The sequence below is a fragment of the Pipistrellus kuhlii genome, unplaced genomic scaffold (assembly GCF_014108245.1).
Source record: "Pipistrellus kuhlii isolate mPipKuh1 unplaced genomic scaffold, mPipKuh1.p scaffold_m20_p_6, whole genome shotgun sequence".
In the NCBI taxonomy this organism is placed as follows: Eukaryota; Metazoa; Chordata; class Mammalia; order Chiroptera; family Vespertilionidae; genus Pipistrellus; species Pipistrellus kuhlii.
Window position 1 is genome coordinate 30,707,462 of NW_023425562.1, and position 15,588 is coordinate 30,723,049.

At 38.7% G+C, this 15,588-nt stretch overlaps 1 protein-coding gene across 37 annotated transcripts in view; it reads left to right on the plus strand.

Moving 5' to 3' along the window:
• The first annotated feature begins 2,636 nt into the window (after nt 1–2,636).
• Nucleotides 2,637–15,588, plus strand: part of EPB41L3 (erythrocyte membrane protein band 4.1 like 3) — a 158,114-nt gene continuing 145,162 nt past the window's right edge. For all 37 annotated transcript variants that reach the window (XM_045574819.1, XM_045574825.1, XM_045574831.1 and 34 more), the window contains exon 1: nt 2,637–2,950. In XM_045574819.1, the coding sequence (XP_045430775.1) occupies nt 2,896–2,950 (55 nt within the window). In that variant the 5' untranslated portion in view covers nt 2,637–2,895. The remainder of the gene's footprint in view (nt 2,951–15,588) is intronic.

Consider the following 15,588-nt stretch of genomic DNA (forward strand, 5'->3'; position numbering starts at 1 on the left):
GCTTTTGCAGAGGACCTGGAAGGGGACCCAGGGGCTCGTAACACAACACTGGAAATGACTGCTCCAGAGGCTGGGCAGACCTGGCACAGCCCCTCTCGCCACCCGGAGAAATCCCCCATCTGTTCCTGTCACACGTGGTCCTCTGGTTGACCTGAGTCCCCTGCAGCAGGCCCAGCCAGCTCAGGGCCTGGGCTGAAGGGGTGGCCAGGATGCTCTAAATGGAACCTTCTTTATAATAAAAGCCTGATTTTGGGGTTAGGGGGAGAGAAAGAAAGGGGGGGAAAAAGACTCTTCCATCATAATTGTGTGACTTTGAGAAAATTTCTTAACCTTTTCTTTTACTCACTCACTCTTATTGGAAATAATAATAATTCATGCCTCAAAGATTGCAGAGAGGTGCATATGGAAAGTGCTGGTGATGCTCTGCCTTCTAAGCAACTAAAGGTGTTAGTCATGATGATCATCACCTTTACCGTCATCACTGATCCCGCGTCCTGAGGAAACTGAAGCGGTGAGAGTGGGGCATTCCTCACCAGTGGTGCAGTGGGTCCAGGATTCTAGCCTTGGTCAGTCAGTGTGTTGCCCAGAGGTATCTACGAGGCTGGTAATATCTTTCATGCCTTTCCACACTACCTGGAAAAGACCAGTTGATCAGTTCTGGTTATGACCATACAAAAGCTCAAGTCATCATCGTGAGTAAATGGGAGTAACTTGCCTTTTTTTGTTCGTCTCTAGCTGAGAAGAGAAGAATGGCCCACTCAGGTGGCAGTATGAGCTTCAGGGCCTGATGGGCCTGATCTGGGCCCAGATTTTGTTTATTTGTTGTGGTTTTTCTAGCCTTTTTTTTGTGGTTTTTTAGGACCTCACATATACAAAACTGGGCTACTTGATCTTTGGTTTAAGGATAATTCTCATCAATGTAATCTTTTTCTTTATTTGGTTATTTAGTTAGACATTTTAAATAATGCAGTATGGACATATGAGACCAACTCTGAAACAAAAGCTAGCATATTGACAGTAAACTTAATCTAACCATTGGGCTATTCCCTCATTTCTTCCAGTCTCCACCCACAATAACCTCCATCCTGAGTCTCCTGTTTGTTATTCCTTTACATTTCTTTATATGCAAACTTATTGCACTCATAAGTATTCTGAAAAGGAAACTTTTCATTAAAATTGTTTTTAACCATCTAAAAAAGACATAATGTCACATATAATTATTTGAGACTAATTTTTTATTGAGAAGGTTCATCTATATTGTAATATGCTGTATTACATTTATTTTTTCACATTACTTAATATTCTGATGTGTAAAACATACTGCAGTTTATTTATACACTCTTGTTCATGGCCATTAGCATTTTTCAGAGTTTTACTGTTATGGGGAGAGTTGTTTTGGCATTGTTAAACATAGTTCTTCATGCATATGTGCAAGAGTTTCCCCTGGGCAGGAATGGAATTGCTGGATTGTGGGATGTGTGAATGTTCAACTTTAGGAGACAGTCCCAAATGGTTTTCCACAGTTGATTGCCCCCATTTTCACTCTCTTTGGGTTGTGCATCCACAGTCTTTCAACAGTTGGGATTGTTAGGCTTTTTTCTTTTTTGCTCATTGAATGAGCATAAAATGATTATCTCATTAGGATTTTAATTTACATTTCTCTTACTACTAATGATGCTTAACACCTCTTCTCATTCTGATTGGCATTCTGTTTGTTCTGCCATGAAATGTATATTCATGTCTTTTGATAGCTTTTCTGTTATTGTGACTTACTTATTGGGTTCTAGGAGATGTTGGCCAATGGATAGTTGGCAACATACTTGATCATTTTGAGATCATTTCTGCATCTGCAAAAATGGGGATGATAATACAATGTTCATAGGGTTGATTTTAGGATTTAATGAATGTGTACATATGATACTGTAAATATTGGCAAATTGCATAATAGGCCATCAGAAAATGTTAGTTCTAGCTCCCTACTAACAGAGTGGACCCCACTCCCTCCAGAGCTTCCTTTCATGGACTGGATTTGGCAGAACTTACCTCGTTCACTCAGTGAAGACTCTCTGCTTATTGGTGTAGCCAGGATGGTCTTGTAGCAAGTCAAATGAACTCAGGCTCCCTTGGAGGAAATGTAGAAAAAGAAAGTGGAAGGCAAGAGCTTCAGTGGAGTCCTTGGCAAATGAAGGGAGGGGAATCAGTATAATTATTACATTGATCCCAGTAGCCCTTTCTGAATATATTTGAAGTATGTATTAATATGGCAATTGGGCCCTACCAATGTGGCTCCCTGGTTGAGCATCAACTTAGGAGCCAGAAAGTTAGTTTGATTCCCAGTCAGGGCACCAACCTGGGTTACAGCTCAATTCCCAATAGGGGGCATGCAGGAGGCTGCTGATCAAAGATTCTCTTTCATCATTGATGTTTCTTTCTCCCTTTCCCTCCTTCCTCTATGAAATCAATAAAAACATATTCTTTTAAATATGGCAATTGGAAAAACTGAGGAATAAAAAAAATCCATATACATGATTAAACTGAAAATTCCATACAAATTTCAATACCTGTGACACTTGAGGCTTTCTGTTTGCCTGCTGCTGGAAGCTACTTCCACAGCATTTTTGGGAGTTTTGCACAGTCATGCAGAAGAGCTACCCTGGGAACCAGGGGAAATATTAGGAGAAGAAGCTGAAGGACACTGTAAGATGCTGTGCAGCTATTACTTCCTGTCCCTGGCTTGTTTTTGAGCGTTGGATTCAGGAAGACTATCTGGATGCAATAGTAAAGACGATTGCCTTTGCCACCTTGGATCTTGTTGTGTTGCACTGAGCATATTCCTGGAGGAATGGAAGCTGGAATGGCCGTGCTCCCTGCTCTGTGAGCCTGCTGCACTGCAGCATGCCATCCTTCATCTGCCTCTATCTGTGCTCAAAGTCCCTTTTAGGATTTGGAGGTAACATTTTCCTATTCCTAACATGAATGTATACTTAGGAAGGGGGCCACGTTTAGTGATTATAACTCTGATTTTGATAAATATTCAAGCCAAGGCCACATGTAAATGCAGCCAGGGAAATGTGCAAATTATTCTTTCGTGCATGATATCTCTTAAAATGTTTGTTCATTCATGCTATGCTAATTGTTCTCTAGTTTTTCTCTGGTTTAAAAGCTCCATGTTTCCGTTTTTATGGGGGAAATCTGGAATTGAGAACAGATGGAGTTTAGCTTCAATGTCACCTCACCTTTCCCTGTGCTCTTCTCAGTACACACCGGTCAGATCAATCTATCGGAAAGCCTTTGCTTTAAGGACACATGCTTAGCCTTTGGAAGCTGCTTTTAGTGGTGATGGCAATTTCAACGTAAGAAATAGTTAAGAGAAATGTTTGAATGCTCTCCAAAGACAAAAAATGTTATGTACTTATGCTTAGGCTTTGTAATTCACAAATTGTAATTTGTTTTCCATTGTGCTAAAAATCACAAAGAAGAACCGTGAAATACAATTTAAATTTATTTTTGTAAGTAATTGTAAAAACAACTTCATTAAAACCCAGGTAATACCTATACCTCAAAGGGATGGAGGTATAAACCAAGCCGGGAACCTATTTTAGCAGGAGAATCTTCTGGATGGCTCCCTCGGTGGCTTTTGTAGGCCTTTACTGATGGTTGGGAAAATGAATTTCAAATGACTAATTAGCAAGGTCTGTATACAGACGCTGTAGCTCAGAGGGTTTTCTGTGGGCTCCTCTTGAACCTTTTGGTCCTGTTATGTTTTTGACAAAGGGTTTCTTCATGTTTCAGAAAGGGCAGTTTCCTGCAGCGCCTGCCTCATCCTGAAAGATACAGGGCTCTGGCCAAACAGAAATCCAACCCTTTGCTGCCCACCACTGGGTTGCTCATTTCTCTTAATTATTTTCTTTTATGACAGTAACTTTCAAAAACAATACTACCATAGGGGAGATTCTCATGGGACATTTTGAGTATTATTCCTATTCCCATCTTTATAGTACATTGTATTTCCCTATAAATACCTAGTTCTGAAATATTTCTCACAATTTTTTTTTCAGCGAATCCAGAAATTTTTGCAGAAATACAAAAAAATGACTTTTCATAATGGCAGTTACAGAGAAAATAGGCCTCCCTTAGCAGAGTTGTTTTGCTTTACAATGAACTCTGGTAGAATATACCTATTAGTTGGAAATTATATGTACAGAACACTGAAACCTTGAACCTGGACATTATTTGTACCTGTGGTTTTATTCACATTTGATATGTAAGGATATAAAGACCTGGAGAGGCTGTGCATTACTCGGAAATGAACGGGAAATAGCAGAAAAGAGAACAGAAACCAAGTCCCTCCACCCAGGCTGGGAACTTCTTCAAATTGCCATCCCTGCTGCACCCATGGTGGTCTAACAAGTAGTGGGCAGCCATTTGAGTCCAGTAGAAATACCTGGAGAGGTCATAGTAAGGGCAGACTATGATGGGCTTTACAAATTGGACAAGGAAGGGTAGAAATGATGTCATAGGCCATGGGAGTTGTGTCAGGGCTCCCAAATGCGGTAACTTGTTAGGAGGACTCACAGTACAGTTGTACTGAGGGCTAAGATTTATTATAGCAAAACGATACAAAGCAAAATCAGCAAAGGGCAAAGGCACAGGAGGCAAAGTCTTAGGGAAACCAGGCACAGGCTTTCAAGGGTCTTTTCCCAGGATAATCACACAGGATGTGCTTATTTCTTCCAGCCATAAACTGTGATGACACATGTAACATGTTGTTTCCCTGGGAAGCTTATTAGAGACTAAACTCAGGAATTTTATTGGTGCTGGTCACACAGGCATCATCTGCCTGGTATCAAAATTCCAGACTCCCAGAAGGAAAGCAGGTGTTCAGCATGAACCTCATTGTTGGTACAATAGTTTGGGCACAGTAACCACCCTTATCAGTTGGGGAGCGGTGGGAATCTCCTGAAATTTAAGTTCCTCAATGTGAGCCAAGAGCCAGCTTTGCCAGCAGGGCTTTCTAAGGGCAGTGGCCCAGGCCGGCCAAGGTGACTCTTTTCTGCGAAAGAGCTATTGTAGGCTATTGAACAATGACAGTGGCATTGCAAACAGTGGTTGAAAAGATTTCAGCAGAGTGGAGCACAGTCTGCAGTAATTGGGGAGAGACTGGAGCCCAGGAGACTAGAGATGATCTAGCCCAAATCTCAGATATCAGTGTGAGAACGAAAAAGGAAGTGACAGATGTGACAGACAGTCAGCAGGAAGAATGAACAGGTGAGAGGAAAGCAATGAAGAAATCGAAAGACGTTTTCAAGTCTGAGAGATGAAATGTCTGGTAGTTGTTGGTTTGGGTTTTGTTTGGCCAGATGAGGATCACTTATGAGGAGCAGCTGGGTGGGAGGGGCAAGCGTTCTAAATTCTGGACATATTGATTCTGAAGTGACAGAGGGCTCATATTAGGATATTTTTAACCATAAATGAAATACATTCAACATATTAATATATTACATTAAAAAAAAAAACTGATTCTCATAGGAAGTTCATGTCCATGGTACATTCTTGTATCATGGTTAGAGAATTAGAGTAAATCACATAATTAAAGAATAAGCAGTGAGAGGAAATTTTAACTTTGAATTAGTTGTGAAGAGTACTCTGTTAACAGACATAATTTTAACATGAAAATATTATTAGTGTCCTTAAAAAGTAGATATAATAGGCAATAGTTTCAAAGGACCTGAATTAGCTTTGTATTCCACTTGCCACTTTTGTATACAACATGGGCAAATATCAACTATGTAGAATATCCATGCCATATCCCTAGCCTCAGGGGCTTCTAAAAATCCATAGTTGTTTTTCCTCCCTATAGTTATTAAAATTAAATATTTAAATTCTGTTTATTGGAGATATATAACTTTAGAAACATTTATTTAGCCAATGTAACTTTTCTACTTCCTCCTGTGGTTGTTTTTTGTTTTGTTTTGTTTTGTTTTAATGAAGATTCTCTCTAACTTATGGAATTGCATCTTGGTGGGGGGAAAATGGTGCTATAGTAACTATGCAGTAATATGACCAAAACTAATTCATCAATATGTATTGTGGAGATGACATTCTTATGTTATACAAATTAGATGTGTCAGAATTTTAAATGTCACCTTGAATTTAATGCAAAAAGTTCCTGACTGGCATTTTCTTGAGTTTCCTTAGAAGTGACCCTGTAGCCAAAGAGAGATTTCTATCCTTTCTCTTGTGGCCTCCCAACTTCCCACTAACTCCTGTTACCCTGAATTTCACCATCTCTGGGTGTCAGAACACACAGCAGCAGTAAGTGGGGGGACGGCATGGGGTGCCCTTCATTTGCAAAGTGGAGGGCTAAAAACAAGAATAAGAGGATTATCTTATGTATCATTTGTTGTTAATTTTTAAAACTTGTATCCTGCAGTGCTCTAAAGCACATTGGCCAAATAGAATAAATGATTGAAGTCGAGGTTAAGAGAACATACAGGCCAATGTGGCTCAGTTGGTTGGGCTTTGTCCTATGCATCGGGGGTTGCCAGTTCGGATCCCAATCAGGGCACATGCCCAAGTTATGGACTCAATCCCTGGTAGGGGCTGTGCAGCCAATCAATGTTTCACTCTCACATCAATGTTTCTCTCTCTCTCTCTCTCTCTCTCTCTCTCTCTCTCTCTCTCTCTCTCTCTGAATTAAAAAAAAAATGTTTTAAAGAATAAATGGAAAGGAAACAATAAAACAAGGACAACATGAGTGTGATAGGTGCATACCTTGATGCCTGTGCAGTTGACAGATATAGGTTACAGATTTGGAGTGAAACAAAGAAGAAAACATGGTCAGTGACAGATTTGAAATATCTGTAAGATAAAGACCCAAGTTTTTCTAATACTAAAACCTAAAACGAGTTTCTTCTGAGGATGCTCTTAAAGAGCAATGTAAAGGACAATAACTTCACCTGCACCCAATGAGGGAATTAGTGAGATTCATATGGTTATTGGTTATACCCTCATTGATATGTGCTCATTTACATACTACTGAATCCTAACGGAAGCAGTTCTAAAAGGCCAATGATTCCAAATACACAGTCTGTCCAAAAATAAAATTCAGGACATTTAAAGGAATAGGCAGTCCCCATATTCTTCAGGCAACTATAATCATGAATATAATATATTTCTCCCAACTGGGCTTTGATCCTGGTTTATAATCCTGGTTTATAATCTCTGACTACACCTGGGAGTTCGGTGTTTGGGAGTTAATCCAGGGAGGATAGAGTTAATTTTCTCTAATGAAATTTAAGGACACAACTCTGAATGGATGACAACAGTGGCTTTGCTCAGAGATAACATGAGAAAGGACCTACAAGTGGGGATAAAAATGTTCCTCCAAAAATAATTCTGTTTCAAACCAACATGGAACATGATTCTAACTCTGGTGGCCTTACCTTTAAACCTTTCATTTCGAAAAACTTAAAAATTCCTTCTAGGAGTCATGGAACCTTTACACTGCCTAGAAATGAAATGGCATTGAAACATATTGTGTTATGCTCACTGGAAAATAAGTCTTACAATGCATCATGCTGAAATGCAATTAGTTATCCATGAGTTATGAATCCTTAGGGACCTAGCATGTGACACAGAAAAGACTGAAAAAATAAACTCCAAAGGAGATGCTAAAATTTTGATAATATTCCTTCTCCTTTCAGAACAGAGACAAGCAAACCTATAGAACATTCTGTATTCCTATCTCTAAAAGGATAATTTTTAAATAAGCAGGCCAGTGTATTTGAAAATGAAATTGTATTCAGCATGAACTAATGGTTCAAAAAAAGGACATTGAGAGCCAATGTGCATTTCTGATAACCCTTGGAATGCTTTCAAATATGTTCACCATCACTTTCGCACAGTATATGACTTCAGAATGCCAGTTTTTCAGTTTAACCTTTAAAGTGTGCTCGCGTAATAGAAAAGTCCATCTCACAGCAATGTACATAATTAAAATTCTCCCTGTGTACTGGACTTATATTCAGAAAGGAAAAAAGTTTCTAAAAACTTGGCATTTGAGGAGAAAAAATGCAGACTATTCAATACAATGAAACCCATTTTATTTCAAGGAGTACAAAGTTAGATGGAAAATGCTGATAAGACTTGCTTTCCATAATGACTTTAGTCTGCTCCTTAACCTCTGACATCTCTTGCCACAATTCAGTTGCTAGGCAACAGCAGAGAAATAAAACCTGTGTGAGTAAAGACAGTTCTCTACATAAAAGCGGCTTGTATTTCTAGAAGCTGGTGAGCTGCTTATTTAGAATTTTAAACGCATATTTTCATGTTACAAATATGATAAATAAATGGTAGGTCAGAGCCCACACCATAAGTCTATTTAACTCAAAGTCTTCTTGAAATATAGAAAAGCGGCACCTTTCCTATCTAGATTAAGTAATTTTTTACGATTCTCTTCTCCAAAATGCCAAATTTTAGGAAATGCCACTGCAAAAATAAGTGTTATAAAGCCCTTGAATGTAGGATACAGTTTTCTTAGTCAGAGGAACAGTCAGATGAAGCCACAGCCCATGTAGTCTTGCTTTAAATACAATGATAACATCTCACTATTTGATTTGAAGGGTGAGAAAGGACCATATAAGGAGGCACACAAACACAATTAAGAAGTGATCGCTGACAATCTGAAGGCAGAGGAGGACATGGAAAATCTGAGACAATTGAAAGCACAGCCATCTAGTGCCTTTTACAATATGGCAGTTAGCCCCATCCACCGCTAGACAGCCTGCATTATATTATGCCTCCTTATAAAAATGATAATAACTATCCCACAACCAACAAAATTATGCTCCTTTTAAAGACCCATTAGCGTGCATTTTAGAAAGCCCGAATCATAAATGATGAATATGTAAAAGAAAATGGCACTGACTACAAGTGTGGAAGGGCTATGTCTCAGCTCTAAGCAAAGTTCGTCGAGTTGCAGGCGTCCTCAAACTTTTTAAAGTGGGGGCCAGATCACGGTCCCTCAGAGAGCTGGAGGGCCGGACTATATGAACTACTAATTCCTACTGTAACACCTTGGCTGCGCTCACTGCCCAAAAAACCTGGCGGGCCGGATCAGACTCCTCTTCGGGCCGCATGTGGCCCGCGGGCCGTAGTTTGAAGACCCCTGATAGAGTAACAAAAACCTGAGAGTTCTGTTTAGCTGAACTTGACTGAAAATAATACCACAATTTAATTATAACTATGATTTCCTGGGTGTTGCCATGAGGAAATATGTTATGAATTCCAACAAGAGACACTAGATAAATGTCCACCATTCTTTGAGGCATTGAAAGGTAGCTACAGAAAGCTGTCAGTTCTTGGAAAGCTTATAGAGAAGAGCAGGAAATGTTTTCACCTCTATGTAAGGGACATACATGTCTTTAGGTTAGTCATCAGGGCATTATGAACTGTGTAGGCAAATGCATTTGCCCCTACAGAGGCCAAGAATGGGCTTCTCCTCATCCCTGCCTCTCATCCCTCAAGTGGGCTGCTCACTCACAAGGCAAGCATCCCTAGTTTGAGGACTATTTATATATGCTAATTGTCCAACCTATCAGTGGACCTTTCGGTGGACCCCTCAACTAGTTGCTATGACACCCACTAACCACCGGGGGCAGAAACTCCGACCAGTATGTTAGCTTGCTGCTGGACCTACTGATCCGTTCACTCCCTGAAGCCCTCCCACCCTGGAACCAACCTCCCATAGGCCCTCCCCATCCTCTAAAATATTTCTTCTAATTAATTTCCTTTTAATGTGCACTAATTTGTGCACCAGGCCTCTAGTTTTATATATTACACTTCAAAACATTTTAATCTAATTGTGCTGACTCTTAATTGCTGTGTTGATTATGTACACAGTAAGTCTTAATTAATATTAAGCATTGGATAACTTCATACAGTAGGATCCAATACTTGCTTAAAATATATAGAGACAATGGATCACCATCTAAATAAAAATTTTCTGATTACCAAAGCACGGCCTGCTGTTGTATTGCTTTATTATTTCTTTTTTTACACTGTCTTCTATATCTAAAGGCATAATTTTGAGTATTTCTACTTCAGATAACTAAAAATTGTTCTAAAATGCTATGCAGTCCTGTTGAAAGGAAACGTTTCCCAATCAAATACACATTATAATCAAGAAACATTTTGTAAAATTGTCTTTACAGAAATGTTCCTTAGGAGATTCTGTAACAAGCACTAAATTTGATCTTTAAATAGTTCCTCAAGTTTTAATGATTAAAAGTCTTGGTTTTCCTTTCCAAATGTTTTAGCTTGACTTTCTTGTAAAACACGTTAGGGCTATGCTAGGACTCTGTGAAGTAACTGATAAGAAGGTGGTTCACACACAACATCATATTCAATAACAGCTACTTACTTTGGAAGTTCAGGAATCTGAAAATATGGACTCTTTAAGAGCAAAATATTTTATTTGCTTCCTGTGTGAGAGAGTCTATGAATGTTTTGAATATATACTGCTAGAAAGATACCTTGGGGAAAGTTACTGCACCTTCTGTAGTCTCTCCTCCTGTTGACAAATAATCAGTAATACCCACAGATGGTTTGCATTTAAATTAGGGCTTAAGTATACCCTGGAGGGCCCCCCCTAGCAAATGTGATTATACCTCTGGGAAATCTAGATCCATATTTCACACTTAATGTTTCAAAAACATTCCTCAGTATATCAACAAAGCCTTTGCTTTCTCTCATACTTGACTTTTTGAAAAACCATCCAGAGGAATTGGTAGAAACCCTATATTGGAGAGAGGAGGAAAGCACTTGGGTCTGGAGGAGATGGTATTTCACAGAGGATCACGTGGTCTTCATACTTTTTTTGCTTATGTATCTACCTAAAACACCTTTGAAAAACTACATACTCCGTGCACATTTTAAAGTTCACATCTAAAATCTTTACCTTAAATTTAAATGGTTATACAATATGTAATTTTAGATATCATGTATATATTATACTTTTTACAATCAAACAAGTACATCACTCTTTTATATGTATCTTAAATATTATAGCAATTTGCTGTTGTCATCTATTAAATAGATACGGGAACAAACTTTCCTTTTACAGATATTTTGCATCATTTCTTTTTCTCAAACTTGTATTTTCATTCCACTTCTCCACAGAATATTACCCTAATGTAATATTTTTATGCTTGAAAGTATTTTATTGATTACTATCATAATTCTCTGTAACAAAATGGGTATAGAAATTGAAATGTGAACTTCATTTTTATTTTATTTTATGTAATCATTTTTATGTAACCATAACATTCTAATTTTTACAATTACTTTCTGCATTCACTGATTATTGTACTTTTTAGCAGTAGACACTTTGATCTAAACAACACAACTATATCACAACCCAGGATGAGTATTAAACATAAAAAGAAAATGTTATTGGAAATCATTCTTTTAATAATATCGGTAGAGCATCTTTTACATTTCTCATGTATCTTTGGGTATTATGTTGCTAAAATAACACATGAGTCAGAAAAATCTTTCCTCCTTCTCTCCTCTCCTCCCTCCCTCCTCTCTTTCTCCATTTATTATAGAAGTACAGACAAAATGGTTGAAATACAAAAGTAGATATAAATGGGAAGATTACTATATTATAGCAAATATCCCCAAGTCTTGAAATTAATCTGTTAGCTACTTCGTTTGTTCTTCAATTTAGCAGAAAGGAAACCATTAGAACTTACCTGAGTTGCAAAAGTTTGTTAGTCAGTGAAGTGCTTCTAATCACTGGAGAAATTTACTTTGTCGATCTTTTAGATAGTCCCTTTTTGCCCACTGAATAGATTAAGCATGGGGGCTGGTTTGCCTTTGTATTGTGTAGTGGGGAGAGGGGGTTTTGAAATAGGAGGCAAGGAAGGAGAACCTTAGATGGCAGTCACTTTCTCAGGTAGATCACCTTTAGGATCTCCCAAGTTGAGAATCTTAAAACTAGATAAACTGAGTCCCTTAAAACTAGGTAAGTGACAGCTTACTCCTTTGAAACAATTTGTGTGCTCCCAGAGGTATCCATCCTCCAATTTTAAAGACCCTTCTAGGGTAGATGATAATATTTTACTATGTGATTGTTTGTTTAAGGCAAAATTTCTGATTATGAATTTAGTTGCCTTACAGATGTTAGCATTATTTGAAAAAACAAAACACTCTATTAGGTAGAGTTATGATGAATTCCAGATAGAATTCTCCCACTAAACAAGTAACATGTCTAGTGTTGACCCTTGAAGAACACAGGGGTTAGGGGTGCTGACAATCCCCCGCCCCACCACCACCAAACATTCTAAAATCCATGTATAACTTTCCACTCTCCCAAAAGTTAATTACTAGTAGGTTACTAATGCCTTGAAGACTTACCAATAGCACATATTTTGTAAGTTATATGTATTGTATTCTTATAATAAAGTTAGCTAGAAGAAAGAATATGTTATTAAGAAAAATACTTTTTTTCTGAAAGTTTTTCCAAATTGTCACAAGAATCCAAAATATTTTCCAATATACTTGTTGAAAAAACTCCACTTATAAGTGGACCTGAACAGTTCAAACCCATGTTGTTCAAGGACTCCTGTGCTTTTTTCTTTTTTGTTAATTTTTAAAAAAATTTATTAGAGAGAGAGAGAGAGAGAGAGAGAGAGAGAGAGAGAGAGAGAGAGAGAAATTTGTTGTTCCCACTTATTCATGATTCATTGGTTGATTTTTGTATGTGCTCTGACCCGAGATCAAACCTGAAACCTTAGCATATAGGAATGATGCTCTAATCAACTGAGCTACCCAGCCAGGCTTCCTGTTGTCAGCATAAGAAACATTCAAATCTGTGAAGTTCTGTGAGTCTATTTGAGCCAAAACTGTCAACAATTGCTGGGAAGCAAAATCTCAATGGATTGAGATAACACTCCAAATAATGCAGCTTCGCACCTTATTTTATGCATTATAGTCAAAAGAGGAGAAGTAGGTTACATGAAATCTATTGGTGATAGATTAGGAAGGAGGGAGAAAGCAAAACAGGGAGACCTCTGTGGTTGGATAAAAAGTAAAATGATAGACATATTCATCTTTTACATAGGTGAGTACAGGATAGTTAACAGCCAACAATTAACTCAGTAACAATGAAGATTTGTGGTCTCCGCAGAGCAGTGCCTGAGCTTTGACAGGTCCAGAAAAATGAGAATTACTTTGACATTCCAAAAATATGTTATTCTAGATGCAAAAAGACAATAGACAGGCTCAGTTAATGTAAAGATTGACCCTCGTCAGTAAAGATATCAACCTAGAATGTGGCTACCCACCATAAACTGCTTGTAGTTAAAACGTTTTAATTTGAGATCATCCTTTGAGGTTACTTTAAGCCTCTGAGTTTGCAAGGCTGCCACGCAGGCCTTCCCTGAGCTTTTAAGCTAGCATGTGATCCCTTTTTGTCCACACTGTGTTTTTTCTACATGTCCCTTTCTTTTATTTATTTTGACTTGATTTTTTAATTGACTTTAGAGAAAGGAAAGAAGAGGGAGAGAGGGATAGAAACATTAATGATGAGAGAGAATCATCCATCAGCTGCCTCCTGCACACTCTTTACTGGGAATCAAGCCCACAACTTGGGCATGTGCCTTGACCAGAAATCAAACCATGACTTCCTGCTTCATGGGTCAATGCTCAGCATTGAGCCACACTGGCAGGGTGCCCATTAAAAAAAAAAAAAAAAAAAAAAAAAAAAAAAAAAAAAAAAAAAGTACTTCCTTACTTTTTGGCACTACCAGATGATGCAGGTTCAGCCAATGAAGCAATTTATATAAAAAAAAAAATTAAACTAACCAATTAAGTATAACAACTATGTATTATATTTAAAAATTAAAGTTTCTCATTGGACATCTCATTCAGTCCATACTCTCAGAACCTTGGTACTTCTTAGGAAAAAGTTTATCTTGTATAGCCATAAAAACCATAGAAGATATTAAGTTATATGTTCTTCTTTCGCCCCCAATATTAAGTCTTGGAATTACTATGTAAAGTATGGAATATAACATTCAAGTCACATACCAACACCTGCCATTGCCATTTAATTTCCTTCCAATAAAGGTGCAGATGTTCCCCTTCCTGATCAATGTACCTGAACAAATGTAGATTTTTCCGAATGATGCAGCGGACATCCCGCTGTGTTCTCTCGAACTTTGGGGTCTGCAGGCTTAATTTCCTACGTAGATGAACTTGTGCTTTACCTGAGGTTTTGCTTTTGTTCAGAAACGGCTTGAATCTCCCTACAGAGTACGCTGAGTTTTAAAATGTTAAAACGAAAAAGTTACTCTTATCAGGTAGATTGCGCTGCCAAATTGTTTAGTCTTTCTACATGTCTCTTCGAAGGAGCGTTTTCTTAAAAACAAACTAATTTTAAGGAAGGAATGAGAGTCTTTACTCTGAAAGTCGCGGAATCCAGATTGGTGTGGATTGTGGTGGTTCTCCGCCTATCCCTCATCAGACTGTTGCTATGCAATTAATCAACGAAATCATCTAATTTTAGGTTTAGCTTTAATCAGCTCTTGTGCTATTTCCATTTTTATATCACTCTTTTATACAAACACTTTGGTTTACTTTCAGCACTTCTGTAACTCAGAGTTGCAGAAAAAACAAATCCAGCACAGACACATCGGAAAGGGAGCATATTGGGGGAAGTCACTGGAGGTACATATGCTGTTTGCATTTGAATGAGACCATAGTGTTTGAACTAAAGAACAAAATAAGATGAAAAAAAAAGTCGACATGTTGGCGGGAAAATGGCACCAGGTGTTAGACCAGTGGAGTCAGACCGGACTTGAGTTCTGGCCTAGAAAGAATTAAGAGCCAAGACGCAAACTGTAAGAGAAAGTTTATTTAGAAAGTCCCAGAGGCAGAAGTGATATGGGGAGGAAAGGGCTTAGGAAACAAGTTACAGAGGCAAAGAAGGGCCTTGGAGCTTAGGAGAGAGAGGCAAGGAAAACGCACCTGAGGGTTGGGAGAAGGGGACAGAAAGAGAGTGGGGGAAAGGCAGGGGCTGGCGCTTGAAGGAGAGTGAGCTGGGTCCTAGTGAGGTTATTTATCTGGAGGTCTAAGGGGAAGATCCCAATAGAATATTCATCAGCTTTCTGGTGTGTCCTTTCAGACTCATGGTCTCCACTGATTGGTCTGCGCCAGGACAGAGGTCATTAGCCAATGCAGCTGGTCCTGAGGTCAGCCATGGCGTTGCTTATCTGGTTTTGCTGCTTTTTTTAGCCTCGAGCTGAAACATTGCTCCATTTGATGCAGGTCAGAACCTCAATGTCCTGGGGGCTCAATGCTTAAGGCCTGTTCTCTGTCCCCTTAGTGTGTTCCCCCTTTAAGGGAGGTCTAACTGGCATGACTAGCCAGGGGAGGAAATAGTCTAAACCGCATGATCAGTGATAGGAAACCGCATGATCAGTGTATGCTAGGGGAGGAAAAGTTACCCTGGAGGTGAAGTCCTTGTTTTTCCAGTTTTGCCCCTTCTAGGCACCTGGGGCATTCTGCCTTAGTGACCTTCTC